The 27,883-nt window shown below is 43.3% G+C and overlaps 1 protein-coding gene across 6 annotated transcripts in view; it reads right to left on the bottom strand.

The window, feature by feature from the left end:
- The window catches only part of vti1a (vesicle transport through interaction with t-SNAREs 1A), a 103,894-nt gene that overhangs the window by 45,680 nt on the left and 30,331 nt on the right, over positions 1–27,883 (bottom strand). For all 6 annotated transcript variants that reach the window (XM_079293242.1, XM_079293241.1, XM_079293244.1 and 3 more), the window contains one exon: positions 26,293–26,377. In XM_079293242.1, the coding sequence (XP_079149368.1) occupies positions 26,293–26,377 (85 nt within the window). The remainder of the gene's footprint in view (positions 1–26,292; positions 26,378–27,883) is intronic.

Below are 27,883 nucleotides of genomic sequence, written 5' to 3'. Positions count from 1 at the left end.
TGACTGACGTTCATGCAAATGTAACATTGCGCATCACTGCTGGGTGATGAGGTGTCTCCTGTTCCTCCTCATTAGCTAAACCGGCCTTAAGTGAATACCCAACTCGTCTGCCACCATCGTCCACACTAATGAAGTGTATCTAAGTTTTAAGACATGGCAGAACTAATTTAATCTCCCTTCTAAAGGGGCCTTAGCGCCACCAAATTAATTATTCATAAAGGACATGATATTAAAACTCAATTGTCAACTCTGTAGCTGGCCCTTCTCTTTTTTTAGCCTCCCCCCGCCGGTCCCCGTCTTTTGTCTTCGACTCCCTTGCTTTTACAGCAAATCCTTCGCTTTTAATCTATAACTGAGCAATACGCACATGTCACCGAAGCTGCTGAACAAAGATGACGGTGGCAATAGGGTAGGGGAGAGTTTCTACGATTGGTGGGGGAAAAAAGACAAGACGCACAGAGAGAGTCATCAAGTCTGTAATAACACAACCATCGATACATTTTACTTCCGTCTCATGAATGATGTATGACATCTGGCAAAGCTAATCTTGCAATAATGCTGCATGGTCAGGTTGGACATGAGGACGTGGCACCACATTTGTCCGACACACAGTGGTTCTTTTAGCGAGGTGTTATTTTGTCTTCAGGGGCGGGGTGATGGTATGCGACCCTGTCATGACTGACAGGAACAGCAGCAGCCAGGCATGCCTACAACACCCTATAGTGAGATACGAATATGCTGATTCCTCATATAAGTATGTGGATCCTCCGCGTAAAACCAGCATGTAGTCCACACAGCCGGGCAACCAAAACAAAAGAAACACACACCAATAACTCAATGTTTCTATTATGACAGAATATCCATGCGCAAGTACAAACTCTGCACATACCACGCTGCAAGATCAATCCACGCTGACACAAATACACACTACACCAGTAGAACACACACAACTACAGCGTACGGCCCATTATTGTGTTCGTCTGCATGGGAATAGTCATGACATACCTGAAAACTAGCACAGTGTGATTTCTGCCCGCTCTAATTTAAGAGCATCTCACAAGGTTTTTATGTAGAACACATATAGTATGATGACAAGCATCTAACAAGATTTTCTATGACAAATTTAACAAAAGGAAAAGAAATGTAAGCATGGAACAGGAGATACAAATTCAAGTGCATTAAATTAGTTTGCCTTTGACTGATTGAATGCATCCCAAGGTGCTCAAGTAAAATCACTCATTTCAGAGGCTTGTCACTGGCCAGCAGTCACACGGTTAAGTGAAAGAGAGTTGTCTGAATGCAGTAGTGAAAAGCAATGTTGAACACAATAGCTTTTTAGGTGCATATGTGAGGTTATCTACAAGTTTGTCAAGACGGAACAACTGCAAAAGAAAGAGAACTTCCATTGGCAGTGCATCTCCAGCGAACATCCTCTGCATGGGAGGATAGGACATGATAGAGCGCCGCTATTACAACTGCACTATGAGCCGTGACAGTGGGCAGCCGTCCCCTGATTGTAATTGAGGCCGACGCGTGACAGCCCCCCCTGTGCCCTCTCTGCAGTGGCCTGGGGCATAGGGCGTGCTGACAGAAGCGGCGGCGGAGACAGTGGCACAAGGTCCCGGCCTGGCACGGCCATGGCACGGCATGGCCCCTCTCAACCCAGCGCAACTTTCGCTGCCTCACCTTTGTCACCAGGCATCTCGGAGGCTAACGAGAGGGCAGCCGAGGCTGCTTAACAATTCCGCCACATCCGTTGGCTGGGTATGCAAGCAGCTCTTTTTTCCTCTCTTCCCTCAGTGTCGTCCACCCCCCCCCCCCCTCTTGCACTGAGACCTTTGGTGAAATAAGTGTCAGCCTGAGGAGACAGGCACTCATCAACACTTAATACCTGGGAGGTATATTAATGCTGTGATGGTTTCCTGCAAGAGGGAAGAACAAAAAAAATGCTTTGTCCTCATAGAGAGAGATAAAGGACAAAGCCTTGGACAACTTTTGAGGATGTTAACTTTGCCGGTGTTTATGTGAATATAATATGAAAGGGATCAGCACGAGGCGAAGAATGAAAATTGTCGTAGTACCTCAAGACACTGGGAATACTAGTACGCGGTCATGTGTATTTAAAAAGGAGCGATATGTATATAAAGTTTCTCTTGATCAATAAGTAACTGAGAATGATCGGAAGAACATAATGTTGGAGGGAGAGCAAGGCGGTTCCAGGAAGAGAACACGCGTCAGAGAGAGAGAGCATGTTCTCTGTGCAGATCCTCCCCACCAGGATCCAAGTTACAAATGAAACGTCACTTCCACAACAAGTGGAGCTGGAAGCCTACAGGGGCCTTCTGGTATCCAGTCGGAGATACATAATTAAAGGAACACGGAGAGGGAGCATGTTATTTACCAATGTTTTCATTAGGCCAAGTTAACACATTGGTCTCCCACGAGACACACAGACAACAGGCACGGAAGTGGATGGAATAGGATGCTGCCCGTCGGGGTCTAAAACTCTGTCCGAAAACTGTTCAAATTAGTGCTCGGCCCGCATCTTTCCATCCTGGCCATAGGAGCCATAGCTCTACAAAAAAACATGTCATTTTGACATCAGAAAATGTGAAAAAGCATGCACGGCCCCTTCTTTTTTCATGATATTTTCACTCTTTTCCCCAATATCCAGGCTTAAATTAGCCAGGATTTTTAAGATCAGGGACTGTTTTTTAGGCTATGAAAAATGGATTAAATGAAGAGGAAGTCTGGCCTAATGAGCTCCCTGGGCTATGGAGCAGCAGGGACCGTGAGGGGAAAGAAGGGAGACGAGGCAAGCCTTTGAGGAAGAAGGGGCCGCAGCCATGCCCAAAGTATGCCAGCTTCTCCTCGCTCTAGCGCCAATGGCACAGACGGCACCTGGGCAAAGCCTGGCCATCCTCGTCCCGTGCCAAAGGAGAAGAGAGGCTGGACAGCAAGTTTGTGTTCAACCTGAAAAGTTCTTTTGGCCGTCTTGTTTTTCTGTGAGGTACTTTTATACTTGTATTTCTTACTGGGTTTGTTTTTGCTGATGGTTCAGTCCTTGAGTGGGGAAAAGAAAAACCTGCTGATTGTGTGTCAGCCTATATATGCCCTTTTCATGAGCAATACTGAGACAAACAAGCAGGAAAGTGTAAAAAATAGTTCGACAAAATAAAAAATATCTCTAATAGCAGTCTTATTGTAGGACAATGGCTCAACAGAATGGTGACTCACGAGGGTCAAATACAACATGAACCCATTAACAATAGAGCACTACAGAGGCCCGGCATTGGCCGAGTTAGAATCAACTTGGACCAACTATTTCCTGGTTAGATTTTTCACATATTCTCTTTCATGTCTGATTTTAAGGGAGCCGATCGCTTCTCGCTGATTAGCCACACAACATGGAATTTAGGTTACACTCAAGTTGTGAGGCATCCACAGCCTAGACAAACTATGTCTTGAGGTGAGATACATCTTAAAACAATAATCCTGAGTGAACACCTATTAACGGTATTGTTCAATACAAAATATACATATTACATTGATGACAACATGATAGTTTGTGAATAGTAAGGGCTTCTTGTCATGGACATCATTTGTGAGACAAAGGTCATCACAGCTGTGTAACAGATATAAAGATGTATAGTTGCTTCAGTCATATTTTCACAGTCATACAACTTCCTCATCCTTTCATTTCTCCCATCTTGAATAATTTGGCAAAGACACTAAACCAGGCAGGTTGCCAATGGCCATGGGACACACCGGGACAGGCCAAGTCTTTATGCCAAAGGAATGTCAACAACTGTCCACAGCAGTGGAAAAGAGGAGGCGGGGTCTACGGAGGGGGGGAAAGAGGAAGGGATTATAGTGGTAGGTCGTGGCTGCTGGATGCCAGCCAAAATAAAGAAACGAGGAATAGAGAAAACCAAATAGGGGGAGGCAAAGATCCTTCCCTCAGGAAGGTTAAGTCAACGGACCAGAGAGAGAGAGAGCAACAGCGACGGGAGAGGACCGGAAGGGGAGGGGGGTGTAGCCGGCACATTCTTCAGCTACTTTTTTCCCTGACAGCGATTAGAACCTGTCAGAGCCTCTCAACCCGCCACTCCTCTGCGCCCATAGGAGGCCTGTCATTACAAATAGCCCAGATTAAAATACCACACTCCTGGGGCACTGGCCTTGACCTCCACCACATGTCTACCCACACGGTCACCCACCCTTTCAAAAAGGGAGGGAGGAGAGAAAGAGGGAGGAAGGCCGGCAAAAAGGGAGTGATGTGCAAAGAGAAAATGAATGCGGAGTAATGGGAGAAGACGGAACAAAATAAAAATGCAAGATGAAGAATGACGTTGAAACCTGGGATCAAATCCCGCATTTGTTTCCTCTTTGGGGACCCCCTATGCATTCATCCTTACCATTCATCTGCCCGATTGTGTTGTGTTTGTTACAAGTTATCCATTTTTTGGAATTGAACACTCACTTGAACCGCACTTGAGACGTACTGCAATGCAGTTTGATGAGGCTAATGGTAACAAAGCGCTGAGAGGCGTTATAGGTTTTCAGCTCAAGCCTTCTGCACACGTCGACATGTTTTTCTGCACGGAGCAGACACATGCAAACAGAGAATAATGAGTCCGACGTGTCCCGGATCTATCTGGTGCCAACGTGAATCCTCTGTCCTGACACTGAAAAATGACCTCTCTCAGCAAGATTTGGAAGGTGTGTGTGTGACAGTCACCAGCAACATGCTGACAGCCCAATAGAGTAGAGAAGGAAGGCATCATTAGGGTTACGCACACAAATATACAAATGCGCACACACAACGCACAAATATTCCTGTACAGAATACTCGCATACACACCCGTCAGACATGGGGAAAGTGTGTGTGCGCGTGCCTGAAAAAAAAAAGGAAGAAAACATCTCGACTGATATTTTCTACCTCAAACAGAGCATGAAGTCGTGGCCGCTGTCATGTCACAGTGGCAGAGCCAGACAAGGCTAAACACAACCAAAACAGACGGGAAACCCATGATGTGACATCTTAGTTATACACGGCCTTAATACAGACATAAACTCATGACACGGCATGACATAACGTAATACACACATCACTGCCAGAACGTTGTATTAAAATAGATTAGCCTGAAATTGCCTGACAGTCTTGCAAACCAGAAATCAATGTCCATATGGTGTCACGAAGAGAACCACCTGAAGTGTGTTGGAAACCAATTCAAATCAGTGTGAATACCTTTGGAGGCTCTAATAATTTAACCCACAGGGACTGATGCCAAATACATCAAATCATATCTTGGCCTAAAAACTCTTCTCTTTTTTTGTTTCACTCTAAATAGCAGGGGGACAAATATCTCTGACACATGGACAATGTGTGAGAAGACTGGCCTGAAAAACAGCATTCGCTCGCCATGATGAATTTAAATGAGCAAACTTGGGGAGTTTAGAGAGCAGTTTGTTCTCGCAGGAGGCCGTCTCCTGAGGGGAGATGACAACTGAATGATGAGCAATTAGGCCCATCGCTTGTTTAATTATCCAAACAAGGGCTGAAGGATACAAACAGGAATAACAGCAAACTGACAAAAGAAATTTTTACATAAATGCTTCTACAAAGTCCAGCAAGACCAACCAGTACAGCTAAAGGACTGCTCGGTGCTCAATGCTGCTCAACCAAACCATTTGACGAGCACCAGAAGTATTCTAATGTATTTATGTGGGGCCATCGTTTTTTTTCTTGCCACAAACTCGGATTTGTGTGCAAGCTTCTTTTTTTTTGGACGATAGCTTTGGCTCCTATATCCTGTTTGCCTCATTACGGAGGAGGAAGCAAGGGGCGAACCGAGGAGAAGGAGGGATGCAAGGAGGTGACAGAGAAAGACAGAGATCTCCAGTGACATGTTGAGACACAAACAGCTGATAGTTATCTGTGCTGCCAGCCCAGGTTATGTTGCTGTGAGTTAGGCTTACAGCGATGATGTCTGAGATGGGGGAAAAACAAAATCAGAAGACATTTCATGACAGACAACCTTCACTCTTGCTGCAGAGTTGTCAAGTGGCCACAGCCAAGGAACGGGTCATTGTGATTGCTGACTTTTTAGCTGTACGAGGCAGAAAACCTAATTCTAAGGGTGTGCCACAGCGATGTTTATGACTCGACGATACAGCTCACGTTGCTTAAACCATTTGTTGGGAGTTGTTTTACAACTGTGAAATGTTCCAAAGGGACCCAAATAGTGGAGTCTCTAAATCCAAAGGTGGCATGACCTGAACAGAAGCGTGTCTCAGTTTGCAAGTCCGATTACCTCAAGATAGTAAATTCAATTTCCACCGAGTACACAGCAACACATCCTGCACCCTCTTTTCTCCACTCAGGTCGCGCTCCCTCCACAAAAAGTACTGAAAAAGCCCCCGACTTGATTCAAATAACAAACAAAAGCCCCTGACTGCCAGCTGCAGAGTATTCATACAGTACATCACATCCAGACTGTACAAGCATATAATGTATAATGTATAGCCCACTCGCCCACCACACGTGAAAAATATGTACATATTCCAAAACAATGAGGCAGTACACAAGCGCAAGCGGCAAGGGGGAGCAGGAAGGAGTGTGTGTGTGTGTGTGTGTGTGCAGACAAACTCCTGATAGTGACCCCGTACCTCATCTCCAGGGCATAAATAAACATGTGTGTGTGAGCGCTCCGGTGGATTATAATCAGAGAGAAAAGGGAATCAAATTTATTCTGCAGCTGTCATTAATATTTCAAGGCCGTTACTGTAGCCCATGTGAAAGATCATGAATCATTAATTCAGACATCACCTCTGTCACAATCCCTTACCAGGCCCGGCCCATGATCCACCTTTGAGAATAGTAAACAAAAGGTGGTTTCTCCCTCGTTTTAGTTGTGGTCTGGTTTGGGATGTTACTGTCTGGCAAGTAGGTATTCAGGTGTTCAGTTGCTAGGTGTGGGGGGCAGATCCACAACTGGAACCAAACGTTGTTGTAGGATCATGCGCGAGTAAGGACTTTATGTGGTGTCTGAGCGTGTCGGGTTGTAGGGGATGGTGGTAGCGGATGCTTCCTTCGCCACTATACCTGCCTCAGCCAACGATCCAAAGGGGTTTAACGCCGAAACCTTTCTAACGGCGCAAACTGGGACGAATGGTGCAGAAGTCCGGCCATTCCAAAACCTCTAACAACGCCCTGGCTATGTGTTTATGACTGCCAAACAAAGCTCAAGATGACAGCACTAGAAAGCAAACACAAGTGTTCAACCCATTAGTCTGCAAAGCAGGAACATCAACAGCCCAAACACTCGTGACAGGCACACGTTTACGCCCTCGTCCCAAGTCAGTGGATGAGCGTCTTAGCTGCTGACGGCTGGGGAGGCATCGGCGAGGTCCTTTCACACAGACATGTGCCCCCATACCTGTGTTTTTCATTTGTGTTTGGGCTTTGTGTGACACTTGTCTGACAAGTGGAGATCACAAGGAGACAGGATCCATCTATCAGACCGCTGATGCCACTGCCGCCGCCTCCAGGGCCCGAGGCCGTGGTGCATGTCTGTGTGTGTGTTGGAGAGAGTAAAAGTAAGTTTGTGTAGAGTCTATATGTCAAATATTTTGTATTTTGAAGTTATCAGAAATCTATTGACTCTGTGTGTGTGTTTTAGTGTGTCCTTATGAAGCAAATTCATACTGTTTGCTTATGTTTTAGAATATTAATAGTAAGTGTTAATGCTTGTGTGTGTGTGTGTGTGTGTGTGTGTGTGTTTGTGTGTGTTTGTGTGCGTGGCTACCTGCTGAGCAGTAAGCCCACAGGGGCAAAGCGAGGAAGGATGACACTGATGCGATGTGCTGGCATGTGCCCTCGGGTGGTTTTGGTGTGGTTGTCATTTTGTTGTTTCCGTACAGCTCCCCCTTCGTCATACCCCGCATTATTCAAATAACGCGCTTTAAAGTGCCATAAATAAATAATGATTTCACAACGAGATGGATTGATGAACAGTGATGGAGAAGTATTTGTTTTGTTTTTTTGCCACAGATTTCTTGTTGTTTGGACAAAGTCTTTGACAGGCATTTTGTCTCCTGGGAGATCGAGCTTACCGGAAAAAGAAGTGCTGGGTTAGAAGGATGCTGTCTCGCTGAGCTGTGTACGTGTGCATGTGTGAGAGTGTGCATGTGTGTGTGTGCGTGGATCTGTTCTAATTCAAACCATGGCTCTCTGGCTCTTTAAAAATAAAGAAGTTCCACACTCTAAAATAGTTATCTGGATAAACTGGCTGTGTCGGTCAATAACTTGAAAGAAACAACAAAGTGTGTCGAGAGGTCAAACGCAACAAGAAGAGCAGAAAGATACATTATACATAGCACACGATACAATGGAGAATGAAAATACTCTTTCTCACACACACACACACACAGGAAATTAACACGACAGAAGATTACATATGGGATCATACTCCTGAACTTATTTCTTACACATATACATGTTACATACACCCCTTTCTCTAAACAAATCTCCATAGCTTATGGGACCTAAGGATAAATATGAATATGAATCTGAAACTTCCTCGTCTTTCCCCAGAAAAGAAATAAATAAAAAAACTGTGTGGGACTTGAAAGCAGCGGCAACTCGCTGACTTTCTTCTCCATAGTTCCTAAAGCCAATGCAGATCAATACACAGCCATACATACCACAACTGGAACAACTCCTGTCAAAGGTTACTCATTTTTCTCTGTGTTTCTCTCTTCATTTTAGCAGGGTGGAGGAGGATGAGGAGACGGAGGGAGAACGAATGAGAGGGAGAGGGAGAGGAGACAGCGGTGGAGCAGCAAGAGGAAAGCAAGAAAGATAAACCGAAAATGATCCTTCTGTATAGTTGCGGAACTCTGTGCTAATGGGTTTCGACACATCGCCAGCAGGCCAAAGAGAGAGGGGGCTGGGGGTGAGTCGATAGCGGTGCACGGTGGTGGCCAGAGGCTAGCAGCAGCGGCGAGGCCAAACCCCTGGTACTAGCATGGGCTGGGGGCCTGACCAGTAATCATTAGAAAGTCAATGAGTCCTCTAGCGCTTGCAGCTACGCTAGCCTTCCCAGGGAGCCACACCACCGAGTGAGGGCCCTATTGTGAACATTCACGCACACACAAACACACGCTACAACACCATATGGATGGTATATGCTGTGTATATCCTGCATACATGCCAATCATTGACACAAAGGTGTTATGCACACACACACACACACACACACACAACAACTGCAGGTAGGCATAACTAGACACGTGTATGTGATGTGCACAAAAAAAGGTTCAATGTAAACTTAAAGAAGTGACGAGCACCGACAAAAAACTTGAAACACACACACACACACACACACAGGTTTCGTGATATATGCCATGTCAGCCAGCAGCAGTCTACAGCCTTTGATGCTCTGGCTCTATTATTAAGCGCGGTCCCTTCTCCTGCCCTAAACTGGACACAGCCTCTCCTGAGACGCCACACAAACTGCTTCCAGGTCACAGTGGGGCTCGGGCACCTCACCTGGACCCCATGCATTTTTAAAGTGATCCTGACACGCAGCTTCAGACTGGACTACTAAATGAGGCAGAGTTTCTCTAATTGGCAAAGACTTCATTGACAGAAAAGTTCCACGAATGTAAAACAAAAAAAGACATTCATATTGATGCCGACACAATTCAAGATGGAACCTAAGATTGCATGTTTATATTTGTGTTTTACTTGTTGCTGTGTGCGTGTAGGGTTGCATTTATTGACATTCTGTGCTTAAGGCACTCATATTCTCTCCAAACGCCTACTCAAAGCTGATGAGTGGTTAATGATGGTTGAGCAAGTGACAATAACCTCTTGGTAGTGGTACTTTGACATCAACTTGATTTAATTAGCATTATAACTACTTATTCCACTGTGCCTGTGCGTGTGTGTGGAAGATGCGGTCTTTTCTCTATCAGACTAATAATGTGTTAGTTCATTCTTCAAGATGTCTGTGACTGTAATTAGTGGATTGCTTTGAGGCAGGCCAGCCCAGGGCGATGGGAGGGACTGCAAAGTCATCTTTGTGAACTTTGACCTTCACAAAGATGGGGGGGGGGGGGTGATACTCGAGCAGTGGGGTGTCCAAAGAGACTCTTACCACTAAGACCAATGCCCCCTTCTGGGGCCTGGGTTCAGGATTCGAGGTTGGTGACACATTCTACATTTTTGGGATTTGGAAAGAAGGAGATTCAGTTGGATATGTAACTTTGGTGCAAGTTTGTCTCGACACGGTCAACTGAAACATTGGTTGAACAGATGAGATCAAGAGCAAAAGACACGAAGACCGAGCGGGACAGGGAGAAAGAGAGACTGACAGAGGGTCAATGAGGGTGGGGCAGCCAGAACCAGGGTCTAGCGGGGGGGATTGGCGTTCACTGAGGCTTCTCACTGATGTGCCGCCAGGCCCTTTGAAGGGATTATTAACACATTTTGATTACTCTGGTCCAGTTGTCACAGAAAATATAACCTCCATCAGGACTCTGAAATGGACGGCGCTTTTCTTCTCTTGCCTCCCTCGTGTTGTTGCTCCCTTCACTTCCCGCAGTCCCTCCCATCGCCCTGGGCTGGCCTGCCTCAAAGCAATCCACTAATTACAGTCACAGACATCTTGAAGAATGAACTAACACATTATTCGTCTGATAGAGAAAAGACCGCATCTTACACTCTTACACACACACACACACACACACACACACACACACACACACACACACACACACACACACACACACACACACACACACACACACACACACACACACACACACACACACACACACACACACACACACACACACACACACGATGTTTAAGCGCATATACAGTGTTGAAGAACTTTCTTCATCTCAACTGTCTGTACCGATATTCATTACATTAACATGGGAGGTGGACAATAATTGAATGAAGACCTCTACGTTTTACATAAAAGTACCAATATCATCTAATCAATTTTTTTAAATTTGGATCCAGGTTTCAACCTCTACACCTGTAAGAGCCCAGAGAGACCAAATGGTCCAATTACAGCAATGCTGCAGTGTGAGGGGGCAACTTCCTGTTGACACCACTAAATCTGAGACAGCCACCGTGTCCCATTAATTGCCACGTTTCTCATGCCACTAGTTGCAATGACCGGCCACATCCCGCTTCGCCTGCCAGGACCTGTTTGGATCAATTAGGTGTTAGTGTTGAACACTAAAGACACCAACCCAGTGCAACCTTGTGCAAGCAGTGCTTTATCTATGCTTTTGTCTAGAGGTGCTGGCAACAGGAACACTGATTAGCACTTTGTAATACTGTACATTGCAGCCTTTTACCTCGTAAGGTCAACAGATGTGCTGGCCTTTCTCCAAAAAGCATGGTGGTCATAATAAAGGCTCGACAAGAATCCACTGGAAACTTACTTTGTTGCCAATTCGCCTCGAGATTTAGAATCCAGAGTCTCTTATAACTACCACTGATAAATGGTCAAAATACAGACACTCCAATGTTATAATACATGTGAAAAACTAGTGTTTAATGGATAGTGTGCTGTGTTATTAGCAGACATGGACATTTGTAAGAAACATTTTACAAATTACAGTCAGTTTGATAATTGTGAATTCTGCATTTGTATGCACTGAAAGAGATTGGGATGGGCTACGGATGGCCAAAAATAAACAGCCACTAAACAGTCAGTTGGAACTATATTGAGCGAGCAATGCCGTTTTTGCAAACCGGTTTCATAAGATGGGAAATGCCAACTGTATTCTAGGACTGAGTACAGCCTTAGCTAACGATTGAGGGTGGTATTATTTCAACACTTCACCTCAAGAGACTAAAACCAACAATGAACGTATTTAAGTGTTACAGTCCGGCACGCAGGTTCACCAGAAAGTCCTTCGGGTCAGACTCCGGCGGGAAGTCCGGCAGCTACCAGACGGACACAGATACGGCTTTACCGCCGCAGTTGACCTACAGTCGAAGAAGCTCCGGCTGGGAGGTAAAGAGCAGTGGCCCCCGGAAGCAGCAGCTCCTCCTCAGGCTATAGGAGCAGAGCTTCACCTCATTTGCTCCCCCGGTCCCCGCTGGGAGCAAACACGACTACCCGAGGAAGGGAGGGAAGGGAGGCACGGGAGGCACGGGAGAACCAGGACGAACAGACCCTGCTGCAGGAACATGAGAGATTTGTTCTCCAGGGCCTCTGGTGTTCTGAAACAATACTGCTTTTGTCCACAAGAACCGCCAAAATCAACACCAGATGAAAGTCCCTCGTAGTAGCTTTGAATACATGAGAAGCCTTTTTGTTGCATAAGACTACATGCTGAATTATTGTGATCAACAAAGAATGAGTGCTGTTTTTTTAAGCTATAATATACTGCGTTTGTAGCATCATCTTCATTATTTTTGTTTGAAGTACAAATATGTATGCACTTTGTGGCAAAATGATCTGACAGAAAGCTAAGCTGACCAGAGGAATATGATTCCTGATCATTTTGTGTTGATTTTACCTTAAATAAAGCAGCCGACTTGGTGTCTTGTTAGTGTTTGCGGTTTTGACTTCTGAGATGCACACGCCTACCCAGCTTCACACCCTGTCACTTCCAGACTAAATGAAAAAGATGCTAACAGACAAGCAAACAGACATTTCCTCCCTGAATAAAGCATCTTTTCCAGGAACTGAGTGGGAGATTCGTGAAGGGGAAAAAACATCGACAACAAAGGGAAACAAACTCAGCAGTGACTCAAAAAGAAATGAGAGAGTCAAGTAAACGGAAGAGTGGTTTTCACTGCGAACCGTAGCATAATTTACTGCGATAAGCACAGCTAATACATAAGAGAGAATGCCTCTCTTTGTAGACCATTAACTGCATACCCTGTTTGTGAAATGTATATTCATAAACAGACTGAGGATTGAGCAAAGGTGCCCATTTCCAAACATGCACATGATCTGTGGAAAGGGCCAACATAGCCGACATCAAAGCGTCCAGAGTGGGAGAGGTAAAAGTAGGCCAGGCCATGGCCTGGGAGAGAAGTGGAGAGGGTAGTGAGAGAGAGGAGAGGCAGTATGGATGGAGCGATAGAGAGAGAGCGAGAGAGAGGTTGGTCCCAGGCTGGGAGGAGCTCAGGTGTGAGTTGTGAGGAGGCACCTTCTGTTCGTGGCTCTGAGGCCCCATTGCCCAGACAGACACGGGCCCCTCTTGTTTGGCCCAAATAAATCCAGGTGGCTCAAGACGCATGTCACTCAACACAACTCCCCCCCCCCCCCCACACACACACACACACGTGATGTGACATGTACACACTCAGAGAACCTCATGCACTTGCAGTTCACAGAAATGTGATCATTTTTAAAAGGTCTGCATGAAGATGGCTGGAAATGATGAGAATTTAAGATGAATCAGGTAAACTTTCATGTAATCAAACAATAGTCATTCAAGCTGCTTTAATGACGTGTAATGCACTTCTTTTTTTGTACATTGCACTGCAGTGCTCCCTTTTTTATTTTTTATTAAACAGATGCATCATGCAAGCTTAAGGTGTTCAAAAGTATCAAAGACGAGAACAAACAATAAGTCGAGTGTACTTGAATCTCATCAAAAAGAACCCCAACAACAATGCCATTTACACTAAAGCCCGGCCCACAAAAGGTCCAGTGTAGACATTGAACATGTTGAAATGCAAGACTTACTTGTATGGGGACCACCTTCACAACAGTATTATATCAGAGGGCTCTTTGATTTCTGTTGACACTTGTGATCACTGTGCAAACAGACTTGGGCAGATGGATTGTGCTACTGTGCTGCTCCTCTGCTCCCGTTTAGAGACCTGAGTGCACTGTGGCCACACATGTCCATCCTGATGACTGGGACTGTCCTAAAGGGCCACACTGCAGCTGACATCCAGAGGCAGCACATTTTTTTTTACGATGGACATTCAAGCACAAACAATACAGTGCAGAGTATGTGAAATATGATCAAAGATTTTTTTTTTTTGTTTAAAATGCGACAGAAATGACCCGCATCCCTCTGAAGATCATCTTGACAGATCCACCAAAGAAAATGCTCTGCCAGAAAGATGCTCAAACCGTTCAAATCAGCTACATCAAAGATGAGCTCACATATCGAGACTTGTTAAGTTAACTGTAGTCATATTGCAAAGGTAGGGTGCCGGAGCCATTGCTGTCACTTGACGACGCTTGCGTCTAAATTGGGAGTGAAGGCCTCCCCAGGAGAGATGGGTGAACCTGTCACACAAGACTGAGGGAGCAGAAAAGCTCAAATAAATGCCACAGCCACCCACACACGTACGTACACACAAACCAACACAGTATCTCCATATGCTTAAGATCTTAATCATCATCATCTGTTCTCTGTGTGTGTGTGTGTGTGTGTGTGTGTGTGTGTGTGTGTGTGTGTGTGTGTGTTTCACATAAAAGAAGGACATCTGGAATACAATTATTCCAAGACAGCCTCCCTCACACACACACACACACAATTTCCCTTTGCTCTGAATTTGCATGAATTCCATACATCTGGCCTTTAAGAGGCAATAACAATTATTCATTGAGCTGGTTGTTAGAGCCCAAATGCAGCGGCCACTAGTCTAAACAGCTCATTATAATAGCACAATAGCTCACTTCAAGCACACAGGGAAATTGGCATGCAACTCAATCACTGCAATATCGTATGTCCATTCTGGATAATATAATGAATTCTGAGGAGCTTTGTGGAGAAAGTGGACGTACACTATTTTTTGGGAGATTCTCTGGCATTGTTTTTTTTTTTTTTTTACACTGCCTCCTTTGTAGGTCCATATTGTCTGAATTTAAGGTTTTGCATTTTGTAAGTAAGATTCATTCGGGATGGAAATCTGGAAGTAACATTCGAACAATGCATTGTTGGCAAATGATTTTGCATGTTTATTTCTTTTTCTTATGGTAATGAAGAAATTGTTTGACTGAAGAGTGGAATATATCATACTTGTATTTTAATTACGCTTTTAATAACTGTTAAATTAAATAATTGACTATGTAGCAACAACAAATATAGCTAAAATGTTGGATAAAAAATGAATTTGTTTTCCATTTCTGTTTCCATGCATTTGAAAATTAAATTACAGGAGGAAAACAAACAAATTGCTGAAAAATGTTTGCAAAAAAAAAATAACACAAAATTCTAAGGAAAAAAACAAATCACATTTCTACCATCAGTTGGCCTTCACCAAACATTAAACAAGTCTACATCAGTGTGTGGACTCTGGTCTGTGTGTCCACTCATAACTACCCACATATTCACATCAAACCTGAGATGGGCCAGACCAAGGAGAGCGTCCCTTAGGCCATCTTAGCCAGTCCTTCACAACTGAGCTTTAAAAGATGGGCGACAGTACAGTACGCTGCAGTTGGCCTTGATTGATGATTGAGTAACCCAAGATCATAGATGTGTTCAGGGAGGACATGCCGGTGTAGAGCTGTGCATACATCAGCCCTTCAGGACAACCACTACAGTACATGCATCATGCGGTGAGACGGACTGATGTGAGCACAGGGACGATGTAGACCACTTAAGGCAAGCTTTCTACGTGGCAGTAAACAGTCAAAGTTGACTAAAAATGATTACAGCACAGGAAAGGGATGACTTTGTTGTTATGAATCACATTTTATCGGAGCCTGAAACAACTGAGGTGCAAAGCACGTGCAACACCCGCGTATTACTAGGAGACATACACTTCCAGACACACACACACATTAACTTGTGCTGATATCCTTGACAGGCACAACTACAAAAGCATAACTCGGTGGTAAATAAATAAGTTCATGCTGTCTGCGTGCATTTTCTTTTTAGGAACTCTAGGGCTCACATAGACCCGTCCAAAGGATTATGTGCGTGCATTCGCGAGGCCCCGTTTCAGCACATGCTCGGCGAGTGAGAACGAGCGGCTCCTCCCTCCTAAAGCAGCTCAAGGGCGCGGCCTATCTACCGAACGATAGAATGCACGAGAGGAATTGTGCTTCACTCCAACCAGACGGCCAGCCTCCATCCGCTCTGTGCATTTGTTCCTTTATGTGGAAGTCAAACTGTTTGTACTGTCAAGGTTATGTTCTTTAACAGGGGACCGGGGGAAAGGAGAGAGACAAGTTCCAGGCAATTTAAAAGTCTGACGAGAGCTCCACCAACGGTGTATCCATAAGAAGTGAGGAGATCTGAAATGAGACCAATTAACTTCAAGCCAACCGAGGACACTTCTTTGAGACCTACACATTTTATTCCCTTGAAATCTCAAACATGTTGTGATAAACACAGCAGTTATTTCACCCTGATCCGACAACAGAGGAGCCAAATTTAAATTTTGGGAATTTTGGTCCAAATGTGACAGTCCTGTATGTCCACACAAGTCACACATGAATTAAAAAGGACAATGTCAGCATGTTGTTTGTGGCTAGCGTCGCTCAAAACTGCGACGCAGAGTCTTCTGTCCCTCCCAAAGCAACACACACCACGCTTGAGCTGCACACAGAGCACTCCTGAGGTTACCCCCCAGGACAAAAGCTTTACCATCCCACTGACTGGCAGATGGGGCAACCAGCTGACATCTCGGCCCGGCTCCGTTTCATGTTCCCTGGGTGTCTTAAACGGGCGGGCACCCTGTCTGATGGGCACAGGACAGCCAAGGAGGAAGCTCCTTTGACAGGGGGGAGGGGGGGGGGGGGTGCTCCTTGGGGCTACTATTGAGGAAAAGAGGAGCAAGGACAGACGGAGCTTCAGTGTGTTTGTACAGTATAATTGTGTGTCTTGCAGGGTGGGAGGCCCGGGTACCGTCGACAGAAGTCGCAGATTAATAAAGAGCTAATGACTGCATTTAGCCCTCTATGGTTTTCTAACACCGGATCAAATATTGTCCCTCAAGGCTGGAGCCGACACTTACTGCTGCGGGATCATGAGCAGTTGTACCGTTTTAAGACAGTCATTTAAGTTTAAGAGTAAAACCTCTGCTTCTTGGGACACAAAAAGGTGCCAGATAGCAGTTTGCAGGCTACAGGGTCCCTCTCCGTGCTACTGAAAAACATCTGTGTTACGATTCGAGAAGTGACACGCGGTGCATTCACTAAAAAGGCTCAGACAACAAAGCAGCAACGACACCATCTTAAGCTAAAAAGGAGCCATTGTTGTTGTTGGGTTGTTCCCTCAGAGACCTTTGGATGCGGTCCCCAGCTGGGAAAGTTGCATTCAATATTGTCCAACACTAATAACTTGTTTAAAATTATAAGAAGCAACAAAATTATTACAAAACACCATTTATCGTGTCACTGAAAACATATCGGCACTTATATCAAAACGCATGAACAGATGTGATGTGATTGTTACTGCCATCATGTCCACAGGTGTGAAACTTTTATCTGCAATCTCAATACATCACGTACAAGTATTAAATAGTGTTCCAGGAACCTTTCATACCTTCTCCTAAAATAGCAATTATTATTGTTTTAGTGTATGATGAGATAATTACTGCACACGCAGAAGTTTAATTACTTTTTGAGGGGAGAATAATAAACATGAAAACTAATTAAAAAAATACAGAGGTATAAAATGTGGTGGCACTGTGTACATTTAAAGTTATATGTACAGTTAAAAGTGATAACGGAGTATTTACACATTATAACACAATACAATTGTGAACCTATAGTGAGGGCAATGAAGATTTTAAGTTTTGGTCAACACAGTCGTTAAAAAAAAAAGATTTTTAATATTTTATTTGACTTATTTCCATGCATTTAGAAATTTTATTTGACTGTTACAGTCAGACACAGAACTCAAAATGAATTTAGTAAACTAACTTATGTAGCTATTTTGAGTAAGGGAATGATGGCAGACTGCTTACATTGAAATGTCAGCTGGGTAGCAAGCTATGAGTAACTTCAGACTTTCTGCTTACTGCTACTAAATCTGACACAATTTCAACTGCACTGGGAATGTGACTAAGGTTTATTTATTTATATATATATATATATATATATATATATATATATATATATATATATATATATATATATATATATATATATATATATATATATATATATATATATATATATATATATATATATATATATATATATATATATATATATATATATATATATATATATATATATATATATATATATATATAATGTTTTAAAACTAGAGTTCATTCTTGTGCCATTAGGATCAGTAGGAGGTTGGTATTCCTAATCTGAAAAAGTTTATATTGGTCATGACTTAATTACATATAAATTATTATAATCTGGGATGAACATGTTTTCACTTAAATGCAAACAAAAATAAATTAAGAAATAATTTTATTGCATTCAATAAATACAATTGTATTGATAGGATATTTTTGAAACATAACGAACAAAGTAGTCCTACTGACACCTTGACACATCACAGGTACGTGGCAAAAGAATGCGAGTTGTTAAATTCACATTTTAAACAACTATAAGGGAACGTGTAACAGTGATAACACTACTCTGCCCTCAACAATTTCCTTCCTTAAAACTCTTTTGAATCTGCATTAAACAATGTCCCGTCTGTGTGGCAGCCTGACAGACGAATCCCTGTGAAGACGCCGTTAATGGCAGTTTGACTCGGTTGCCATTATTCAGGTGCTTGGTAGTAGCTTGCCTCTTTTCAAATAAAAATGCTTGTCACTTTCCTTTATTGGAAATGAGAACACATGCAAAGGAGGTTACCGGTCAAATAAAAGCCCGGGGATTTATTTTTATTTTTTTTGTAAACTGGAAGAAAGAAAAAAAATGTAAAAACATTTCATCTGTTGTGAATGTAGTCGTCTCCGTGCCAACATCTCTATCTCTTGTCCGTATAAAGAAGCCTATCCACACTCACTGATAAATGTCTTTGTTTTTTTTTTTTACTTCTTTTAGGGTTTTAAATAACATCACTCCTTTTGTCATCCAGTGCGTCATTCTCATCACCTAATTAATATTTCTGATATACGTCCTCGGGTGACAAGGTGGCACAGTTCTCTCTCACTGCCACTCCTTTATTTTATTTCACAATTTATTTATTTTTGGTTCTCCCTTTCCGTTTCTTAATATTTCAGCGCCTTAGATGTAGCGGCTCTTTAAAGCGCCCACGGGGGCTCCAAGTCTTTGCTTTTGTCTCCCATTTCCTTCTGAAAGAGTTTTTCTTTAACCCTGTGCGGCTCTTCACAGTTGCTGTCTTAGCTCTCTCCTCTCTGTCGCACTGTCTTTCCCCCTCCCTCCCTCGTCTTTCTGTGTGTCAGCCAGAGGTCAATGCTGCATTTTTTTCTTCTTCTTCTTCTGCATGCAAGACGGCAGGGGGTATCTTCTTACTTATTGTAAGCTAAAAATAGAAGGAAAAAAATGTGATTTACGGTTGGGACGAAGGTGTCTTTTAAGATATAGTGGCATTCCACTATCTATCAATTGGAGGGTGTTTTCAAATATCGAGGTATGGATTAGATCATATCAATAAATGATCTGGATGAGGTCTGATAGAGACTATAGTCCAATTCACTAACTGAGCCTAAAGTACTTAATTCTTGAGGTTATACTAACTGACCCTGTGCATCAGTCCAAGCTGGTTTCTTTTGTTGTTTTTATTCAGAATATTGTTTCTGCCTGTAGTGTAGCGGAGTGTGAAGAAACACAAAAATACTGCATTTATCATAAAGATTCTTTATGGTCTGCCATTTAAAAATGTTTATCAAGTTGTTATAATAATAAATTTGAGTGAATGTAACTTTTTCACGACCAATCGCGATGATGTAAAGCTGTTGTCTAATGGATGAAGACATCTTAACTATTTAAATGTTTGATTTCATCTGTTCTTGCTTACAGTAAAAAATTGAACATTTTAAAAGCATTTCTCTTTGCGATGTTGCCTCATGTTTGACTGAGGCTGAAAGCTCCAATGAGCTGTCTAGTCAGATCATTACTTCCAAGAGTCTCATTATGTTGAGAGCCTTGTTGAAGCTAAGAACTGACTAAAGGTCTAATTGTTAGATTTTCTCATAATGTTATTAATGCTAGCTGAGGCTTTGTGCACACCCAACAGGGCGACACAAGGAGGCTAGTAGTCGCTTTACCGTTTCATAGGCATCTATCGTTGCTGTGTGGGGTTAGGTTCATGGAATTCGACACAAACATGTCGCTTCTTCGTAGCGCCACTTAACGCCAATATTTGGATATATGTGACAACACCTGTCGAAAACATGGGGAAATACAGACTTGCCCACTCATACGGAGGGAAATGAGCACACACACACACACACACACACACACACACACTCGCGTCTGTTGGTTCAGCTCTTCCATTGAGGGTACGTATGCTAGCTGGCCATTGTGCGCGTTAGGCCTTTTGTCTGTGCTGCCTGAAACTGGTGATTGCACCTTAGCTACCGCAGTTCAAGCGTAAACAGTGTTTTCATGCCCTACGATATACACTGTTGCCAGTGGACCCCTAAATCCCTGGAACAGCTGAGTCCTAGGGTGTCAAAGATAATGGCGATTTATTGCAGTGCGAGGCTTTCTCATTGCCCCCCCCTTTCCAATCGCCCCCCCCCCCCACCCCTCCCCCTTCCTCAAACAGATTAAAATTAAGCCTTAAACATGTGAGGATGGAATTAACACATTTAGCGAGTCTCCTCTTCCCACATCCCATTTTCGCTGCAGAGCGGCTGATCCCCGCTGCCGAACGCGGGTGCAATTTTAATGACTCGCAACGTTTTTGAAGTCCACATGAAAAAAGCGTCGCTCGCCGTTTGTGGCGGCGCTAGATATGGCTGGGCCACGGCCGGCCATGATTGGGGGGGGGAAAACGGCGCCGACTCGGACTCCAGGCTCTTCGATAGGATCGGTGTCATTTTCCTCTCCACGATAAGACGCCTTGCTGACAAGGTCCGATTAGGAGTGAAAAAAATCATTATTGCTTTGCCTTTCATCCACCGGGGGTTTACCGATAAACAGCTCACCCGCGGCTAGGTTTTCCAAGCGCGAGATGTTATGCGTTGAAGCATATACATTTAGGAAATGTGGTTCCAAGCTGCATTTTCAGAGTGTTTTTTAATAATCATCATCTTTTTAAACAGCTGAAGAAAAACACACTTTTCTTTAAAATGTATTTTTACAAAAGGCCTCTTTTCCCTCAAGCTGTGAAATATTCAAGTCACAGCTCTCAGCTCCATCAATCAAACAATTATCACATAACTTTATATTATTTTTGAACACAATACAACAACAAAAAAGTTATTTATTATGCTATACCTAAAGGAAAAATATATAAAATATTCACACTACATTGTAGAACAGAGAGAATAAAGTGAGAAAAGATTGTTGAGAAGAAAAAGATTTACATTGCATATATACAGCATTTAATTGTACAAATTATTAATTTCAAATTTCAATTCCAAAAATATCAAACTGTGGTGTATTAGCAGCTCAAACAAAACTTGAATAATTCAATAATAAAAAGCATGAGTATTACCAAAACTTTTAAATTTGTAGGATTTTAATTTGTATAAATGTGTTTTATTAACATGATTATAATAAAAAAATATATATTGTCATGGATTAAAACAATATTTTCAACATTAAAGAAGTAAATCAAATTTGTCAAGAGCTAATAATAGCTTCTGCTTAAAAGATGACGAGCGCGTCATGAATGTCGCTAAGTGTTTGCTTATGGATTTGAGGAGCGAGCACCACTTTGGTGGCCCGGCACGAAAAGAATCACCGAGTCTGATCTTTAGAGGGAAGAGGGAGAAATAAAGAGAGAGTGGGAGAGAAACAGAGACCGCCACGAAGATGGAGGGGGAGAGATAGAGAGTCGGGACAAACGTGCGCTGTGTTACTGGGCCACTCCAGCGCCCGTGGACTCTCAGCAAGACTCAAAGCCACACTCGGCTTCAAAAGGGAGCCATGAAGATTTTCTTTTTTTTATGTTTACAAAAACATATTTATTTATTTCTCGTCACTGTCATTTATCTATTCATTTCTTGTCGTCCCAGCACCCCCGTGCTCTGCCACTGGAATCATGTTCGATGACGCCGACGTTCTCGCCCTCCCCTCTCTTTTACCCCCCCCCCCCCACTCTCTTTTAATACCACTGCAGTTGAAAATCAAACTGCTCTAAAACAAATTGATGTACTCTTTAATATAGTCGTCACAACATCACAGGGTCCCCGCGCGTCTGCCTTGGTGACAACTGCAGGGCTGCTTAGCGATGGCTGCCACTTTGTTGGTCGCTTCAATGATTTATCACACGAGAGAGAGAGAGAGAGAGAGAGAGAGAGAGAGAGAGAGAGAGAGAGAGAGAGAGAGAGAGAGAGAGAGAGAGAGAGAGAGAGAGAGAGAGAGAGAGAGAGAGAGAGAGAGAGAGAGAGAGAGAGAGAGAGAGAGAGAGAGAGAGAGAGAGAGAGAGAGAGAGAGACCCCTGGATCACGATTGAGTCACTGGCACCTTTGATTGACACGGTCTAATCAGCTTATCTCCATCCTCATAAAGTTGATAGCCTGCGGTGCTGCTCTCTACCTGGCATGGCGTGAACTTTGGGCTAGGCTGGGGCCCCTGGGGGCCGGGCCCTGGCCCTCTCTGCTTATCTAAACGGGACTGAAATCAATCCCTAATGAGCCGTTTTCATTTCGCAGGATTGATTACAGGCCCCTAAACACCAAGAACACTCGCCTAAGAAGTCTTCTCAGCCTCTTGCTGGCCACCTTTAAAATGCAGAGCAGCAGCGCTTTTGTCTGTGTCTGTCTTTGTCTTTGTTTCAGGGGCTCATTCTGCTGCCATTGCGAAGTTATTTGTGTCAACTGAACAAGTATAAAGGGGGTTGAATTTTCAAAGTAAATTCACTCCACATTTGCTGGCTGAGTTATTGAGTCAAGTCATTTCTTTAAAAATCGCCTCAGAGAAGCATTCATTCATTCATAATAATAATAGAAATTAAAAGCTTATACGTTTCATGTTACAATTGAATCTTAAAATTTAGAATTGCATTAAACGTGCATTAGTCTCTGCAAGAGACGCTTAAGTTAAGGCACACATACAGCTATTGCTGCTACGACCCATAATTCAAGTTTATTATTATAATAAAGTCCTAAAATCCGCATTTACTGCACCATCAGCAAAAGGCAAAACAAAGCTAATGTCATTTACAGCAATTTGATGATTAGAGGGACGCCCGTAAACAAAGCAGTGGACTTTTATTAGCAGAACTGGAAAAATTCAGCAGGAGTTTTTGATGGAGCATTTTTTGTTTTTTGCATCTTGTATGAACCGTCGATCAGTGTGTAACTCTCTCCCCTTCAATGAATAACAATCAAAAAGGTGGAGCAGCTAATCATTGCAACTTAGACGCCTTGTCTGACATGCAATCTATTTCTAAACAAGCAATCATAAATCATTCAAAAAATCTTTTCAACTGTGGAGGGAAGGACTAAAATCTGGCATGTCTTTGATTTAACATCAGTCAAGTCTCCACATTTGGGCATTTCAAATGCCCCCGACTGAAATGTCTTTAAATTGGCTAACTGCGTGCCCTCCCTCTTTATTTAGGGCCCTCTTTAACTGGGCTAGCCCCCCATGTCTGCTTGTTGCGCTGCCCGTGCTCTTCACTAATGAAGTTCTATACTTTATTTATGAGACAAACAGAGGACCCTGGTTCTTGAGGGTGCATGTGGCAAATAGCTCTGCGTGTCCAAAGAGTCTCCTCTGTATCCCTCTGAGGGCTCTCACTGCTTTTGGCAGGGCCTTTGTTTTCCCTAAATACACTGGAGACATTGAGAATGGTAGGAGAAAGAAAAAGAAATGCTAAAATCGGATAAAATGGTACTGTGTGAAGATTTATCTTTTCTCAGAACTAAGAGTACTGAGTTTCTTTTTTCCCTTAAATGTGACCTAGAAGCATCCTGGCTTTTTTGTTCCTGGTCATTAAGAGATATATTGTCAACGCTAAAGAGAAAAAAGGGGGCAAAGCTGAGTTTCTACGCCATTTCTTTGTTCAGGATCTGTCTCTTTGAAATAAAATGTCTTTTAGTTCCACTTTCCCCATTGGTCAATTACAGTTCCTAAGGGGCTGCGGTGTCATCGTCGACGGAGAATGCAACTTTGAATTACGAGAAAAATAACGATGCTAAACTGCTCTCTGTAAAAAGTACATCTTAGATGTCTGGGAAGAGTCGAGGTCTGCGGCAAAAAAGGAATTTTGCAATATGACCAGACAGTGTCTGATTGGAGAAACACTTAACGCTGTAATTATTTGCGTTTAACGTCCATGGATGCCGTACCTCTGCGTTTTAAAACTCAAAGCATATTCCTCAACCACTGCAAATGCCACTTTCATAAACGTGCCGGCATAAAGCGCGGTGCACTTCTTGAGTTTTTATATCATTATTTTGTGCTTCTTGACGTGTAAGAGAAGGAACTACAATAAATGGAGCTTTTATTGGACTTTGTAAATAAACTGTTTAGCGTTTGCAAAGAAGACAAATCGCAGTCCTTGGTATACCGCGGCTCAATACTCTCAGAAGTATGGCAGGACTCTGATCTAACCAGTGCAGTATTTCATAAAAATGTCTGGGAAACGGTTGTGATTCGCCTTTGTGGTACCGCAAGAGTAACTATATAATTGGAGATGGGTGAACAACATTAAATTAAAGACCAAGCTGAACCACGTCAGATCTTATAAACCAGAGGACAGACGCGGCTACCTGATGTTTGTGCCCAGCGTGTTCGCCGAATTAAAAGAGCCTGGCATGGTCGAGTAGTAAGTCTCGTGGAGGAGTGCATATTCCCCGCGTATCTACGGGTTTTTTTTGTGCAGATGTATTCCCTTGTTTGACCCGGAGACATTGCCATTTCAGGTTGTGCATCTGAGCGGAGGGTCGGTATCGACAGCAGAGCAAAGGAAGGGGTCATGGATTAAAGACGTGGGGCGAAGCTTCCCCACCAAACCACAAACGCACCCCCAGCTGCTGCGGACCAAGCCAAGTGTGTGGGACCAAGGCAGGATAAACGAGCATTGTTCTTAGCTAGCTGCACACACAGCGGATGAGAGGGCCACCGGTGATACAGGGTCAAGGGGCATGTGGCCGAGGAGGAGGAGGCGGAGGAGGCGGCGAGACCGCCGGGCCCAGGAGGTACTGAACACTGTTAAGCCATGGCCCACTTCTTTAACACCAACCAAGCTGTGAGGCAAAAAAAACATCACAAAAAAAAAAGCGGGCCGCTCCAGTGAAACAACTGGGTAGAATTTAAATAAATCTGTCGGCTGTCGCAGAATCTGACACAGTCGAGAAGCTCGGACAACGGCAGGATCATCCGAGGCATTTGAATCAACACTTTTAAGCAGAGAATGCAGATTGTATTTATGAATCTGTGAACGCAAGTTAGAGAGAACATCAAAAGGCGGTGGTCTGCGTGCGAACCTTCCTTGACTTGAATTATTAAATCTGTCGATGTCGCACACGCCAGCCACCCCGCGATTATAGTGTAAATTGACGAACTTTTTCAAAACTACAACGGAAGCCACAGAAAGCCGGTTGATACTTCAAGAATGAGCTTTGATACATCTCTGAGGAATACACTGTGCCTCAATAATGTGGTGACTGTCAGGAAGGAAGACAGGAAGAAGAAGAAAAATATGCTAACTGGTTAAATCTATTTAAGAACCCAATGAGCTTTTTTCCTATTTTAAGATAAAAACCATCCTTGATAATGAGGAAAAAAGGACTTTGTGCGTGTTTTTTTTTGGGATGGTTTATTTAGAATGTGATATTATGTTTTTTGTCTTCTTCCTGCACTCCTGAATTAAGAACGTCAGGAGGAACGCTGACGTTGTTTATTTTCACAGACCCCCAGTCGCTCAACCAACACACACACACACACACACACACACACACACACAGCCGTAGCGAACAAATTTTCTTCGGGAGCAGAGCAAGAAAAAGCGGCGCTCGATCTGTTGCCTGTACATCTCTCTCTCTCCCCCTCCCTGACTCGCCTTTGATGTGCTCCCGAAAATGTCATCAGGCGTCAAGGAAAGAGTTTTTTTTTTTCGACCCCCCCCCCCCACCCACCACCACCAAACACACACATCCACCCACCTCGCATATGAGCAAGACAATTTGCTGTCGCTCACTCATCCCCGCCACTATCTTGACTCCCCCTCCCAACACCCCCCCCCACTCCTTCCTCACCCAATCCCAAACAGACTACGTACCGGTTTCTACTGCTATCTGGTAGCCGGCCTCCAGTCTCCGTGATGACCTTTCCAGCTTCTCTGTGTTGTCCAACAGATGCGCTCTCTGCAACAAATAGAGAAGAGGTAAAAAAAATTTAATTAAAAAATGAAGCCAGAGAAACAAACACACAAAAAAAGAAAGAAGTTTGATTGAGAGGGCTGGGACCCATTTCAAAGAAACACATCAACACTGTCACCTAAACAGACAGACCACATCCACAGCGACAACATAATACAGCCAGGTTGGCAATAACCTTCATGGATGACAATGTGTTCTATGCTGATGGAATATCAAGCACATGCATGTTGAGGCTGACAATGTAAGAGGTGCTGCTGCCTCATCTTGGACGTAAAAACAAGAAGAACCACTTTGAGGTTTGCTGCCTTCCTGGTATTGTTTCCCAGCACAGCCTTCAGCTGCAGACGGGGGTTAAGGCAGGGAGGTGGAGCCAATTAACATGCAAACAAATTCAATTTGAAGCTTTCCAGTTAAAAAGGAAAATCCGGTCCAGGTGAGGGGCTTTCCAAACGAAAAGGAGAAATTGAAGACAAAAATCAACATTTACCTCCTCAATCGCGGATACTAATGCAACATGTAAAATGTACCATTTCTTGAATCATAACAACAACAATAACAACAACAATCCATCAATGTCATAAATGAACATCATTATAGATGTGAAATGTAATAATTGTCCTAAACAAAAGCATCAAACGTCTCTTCTGCATTAGTGGACAAATACAGTAATTCATGTTGTATGAGTTACCGCACCCCCCCCCCCCTTTACTCACAGCTATCAACAATTGACAAGGCTGCCCATTGAAAGCATGGAGCTCAGAGAGCATATCAAGAAAAAATGTGTTTCATAAATAATTAACCACGTTTTTTTTCAAAGTGGATGTTTGTGAGTATCCAGGTGTTAGCTAGGGCTCTAATATGGTGTGTAAACAGCCATTGATAGCAGTTTGTTCGATAGCAGAGAACCAGCGGTTTGAGTTTCTTCTCTGAACAATTCATGTCTGACGAGCAAGGCAAGAAATATGTGATCTGGTGACTGATGGCCTTGAGTTCCCTTTCACTGTAGGTGCTCACAAAATGCACACATCTACCATTGTGTCTATATTTCACAGTGTTCACGCATACTGCAGCATGTACGAACACGTATACACACGCAGTTCTACAGAAAAGGGAATCGGAAAATGGTTTTATATTTACTTTGAGTTCAGTTTCTTTGTATCCAGATGAAAATTAATAAGGAGGAACCAAATGCCACATTTACACAAAAGCTTATATTGACAACAATGCTGATCTATTTCTGACAATCTGTATTGTTCAATATAATGTGTGCTTTATTGTCCCGAATTAAGCGCAATATGTATGTGACCTGTACAAAGAGTTTTCAGGAGTGAGTGTTGTGGTGGTTGGTTGACGTTACTTGTCACTATTTGGTTTAAACATAATCATTTCCACTGCCACTATGAGGGGACCCTGCATTTAATCTCAGCAACAGTTAGTCAATTTATCAATGAGTAGTGGAAGTCATTTTTCAAGAAAGCAGGAAATCTCTAT

The sequence above is a fragment of the Melanostigma gelatinosum genome, assembly GCF_949748355.1.
Source record: "Melanostigma gelatinosum genome assembly, chromosome: 21".
NCBI classification, from domain to species: Eukaryota; Metazoa; Chordata; class Actinopteri; order Perciformes; family Zoarcidae; genus Melanostigma; species Melanostigma gelatinosum.
The sequence above is the reverse complement of the archived record's forward strand: the minus strand, read 5'-3'. Positions and strand labels throughout refer to the sequence as shown.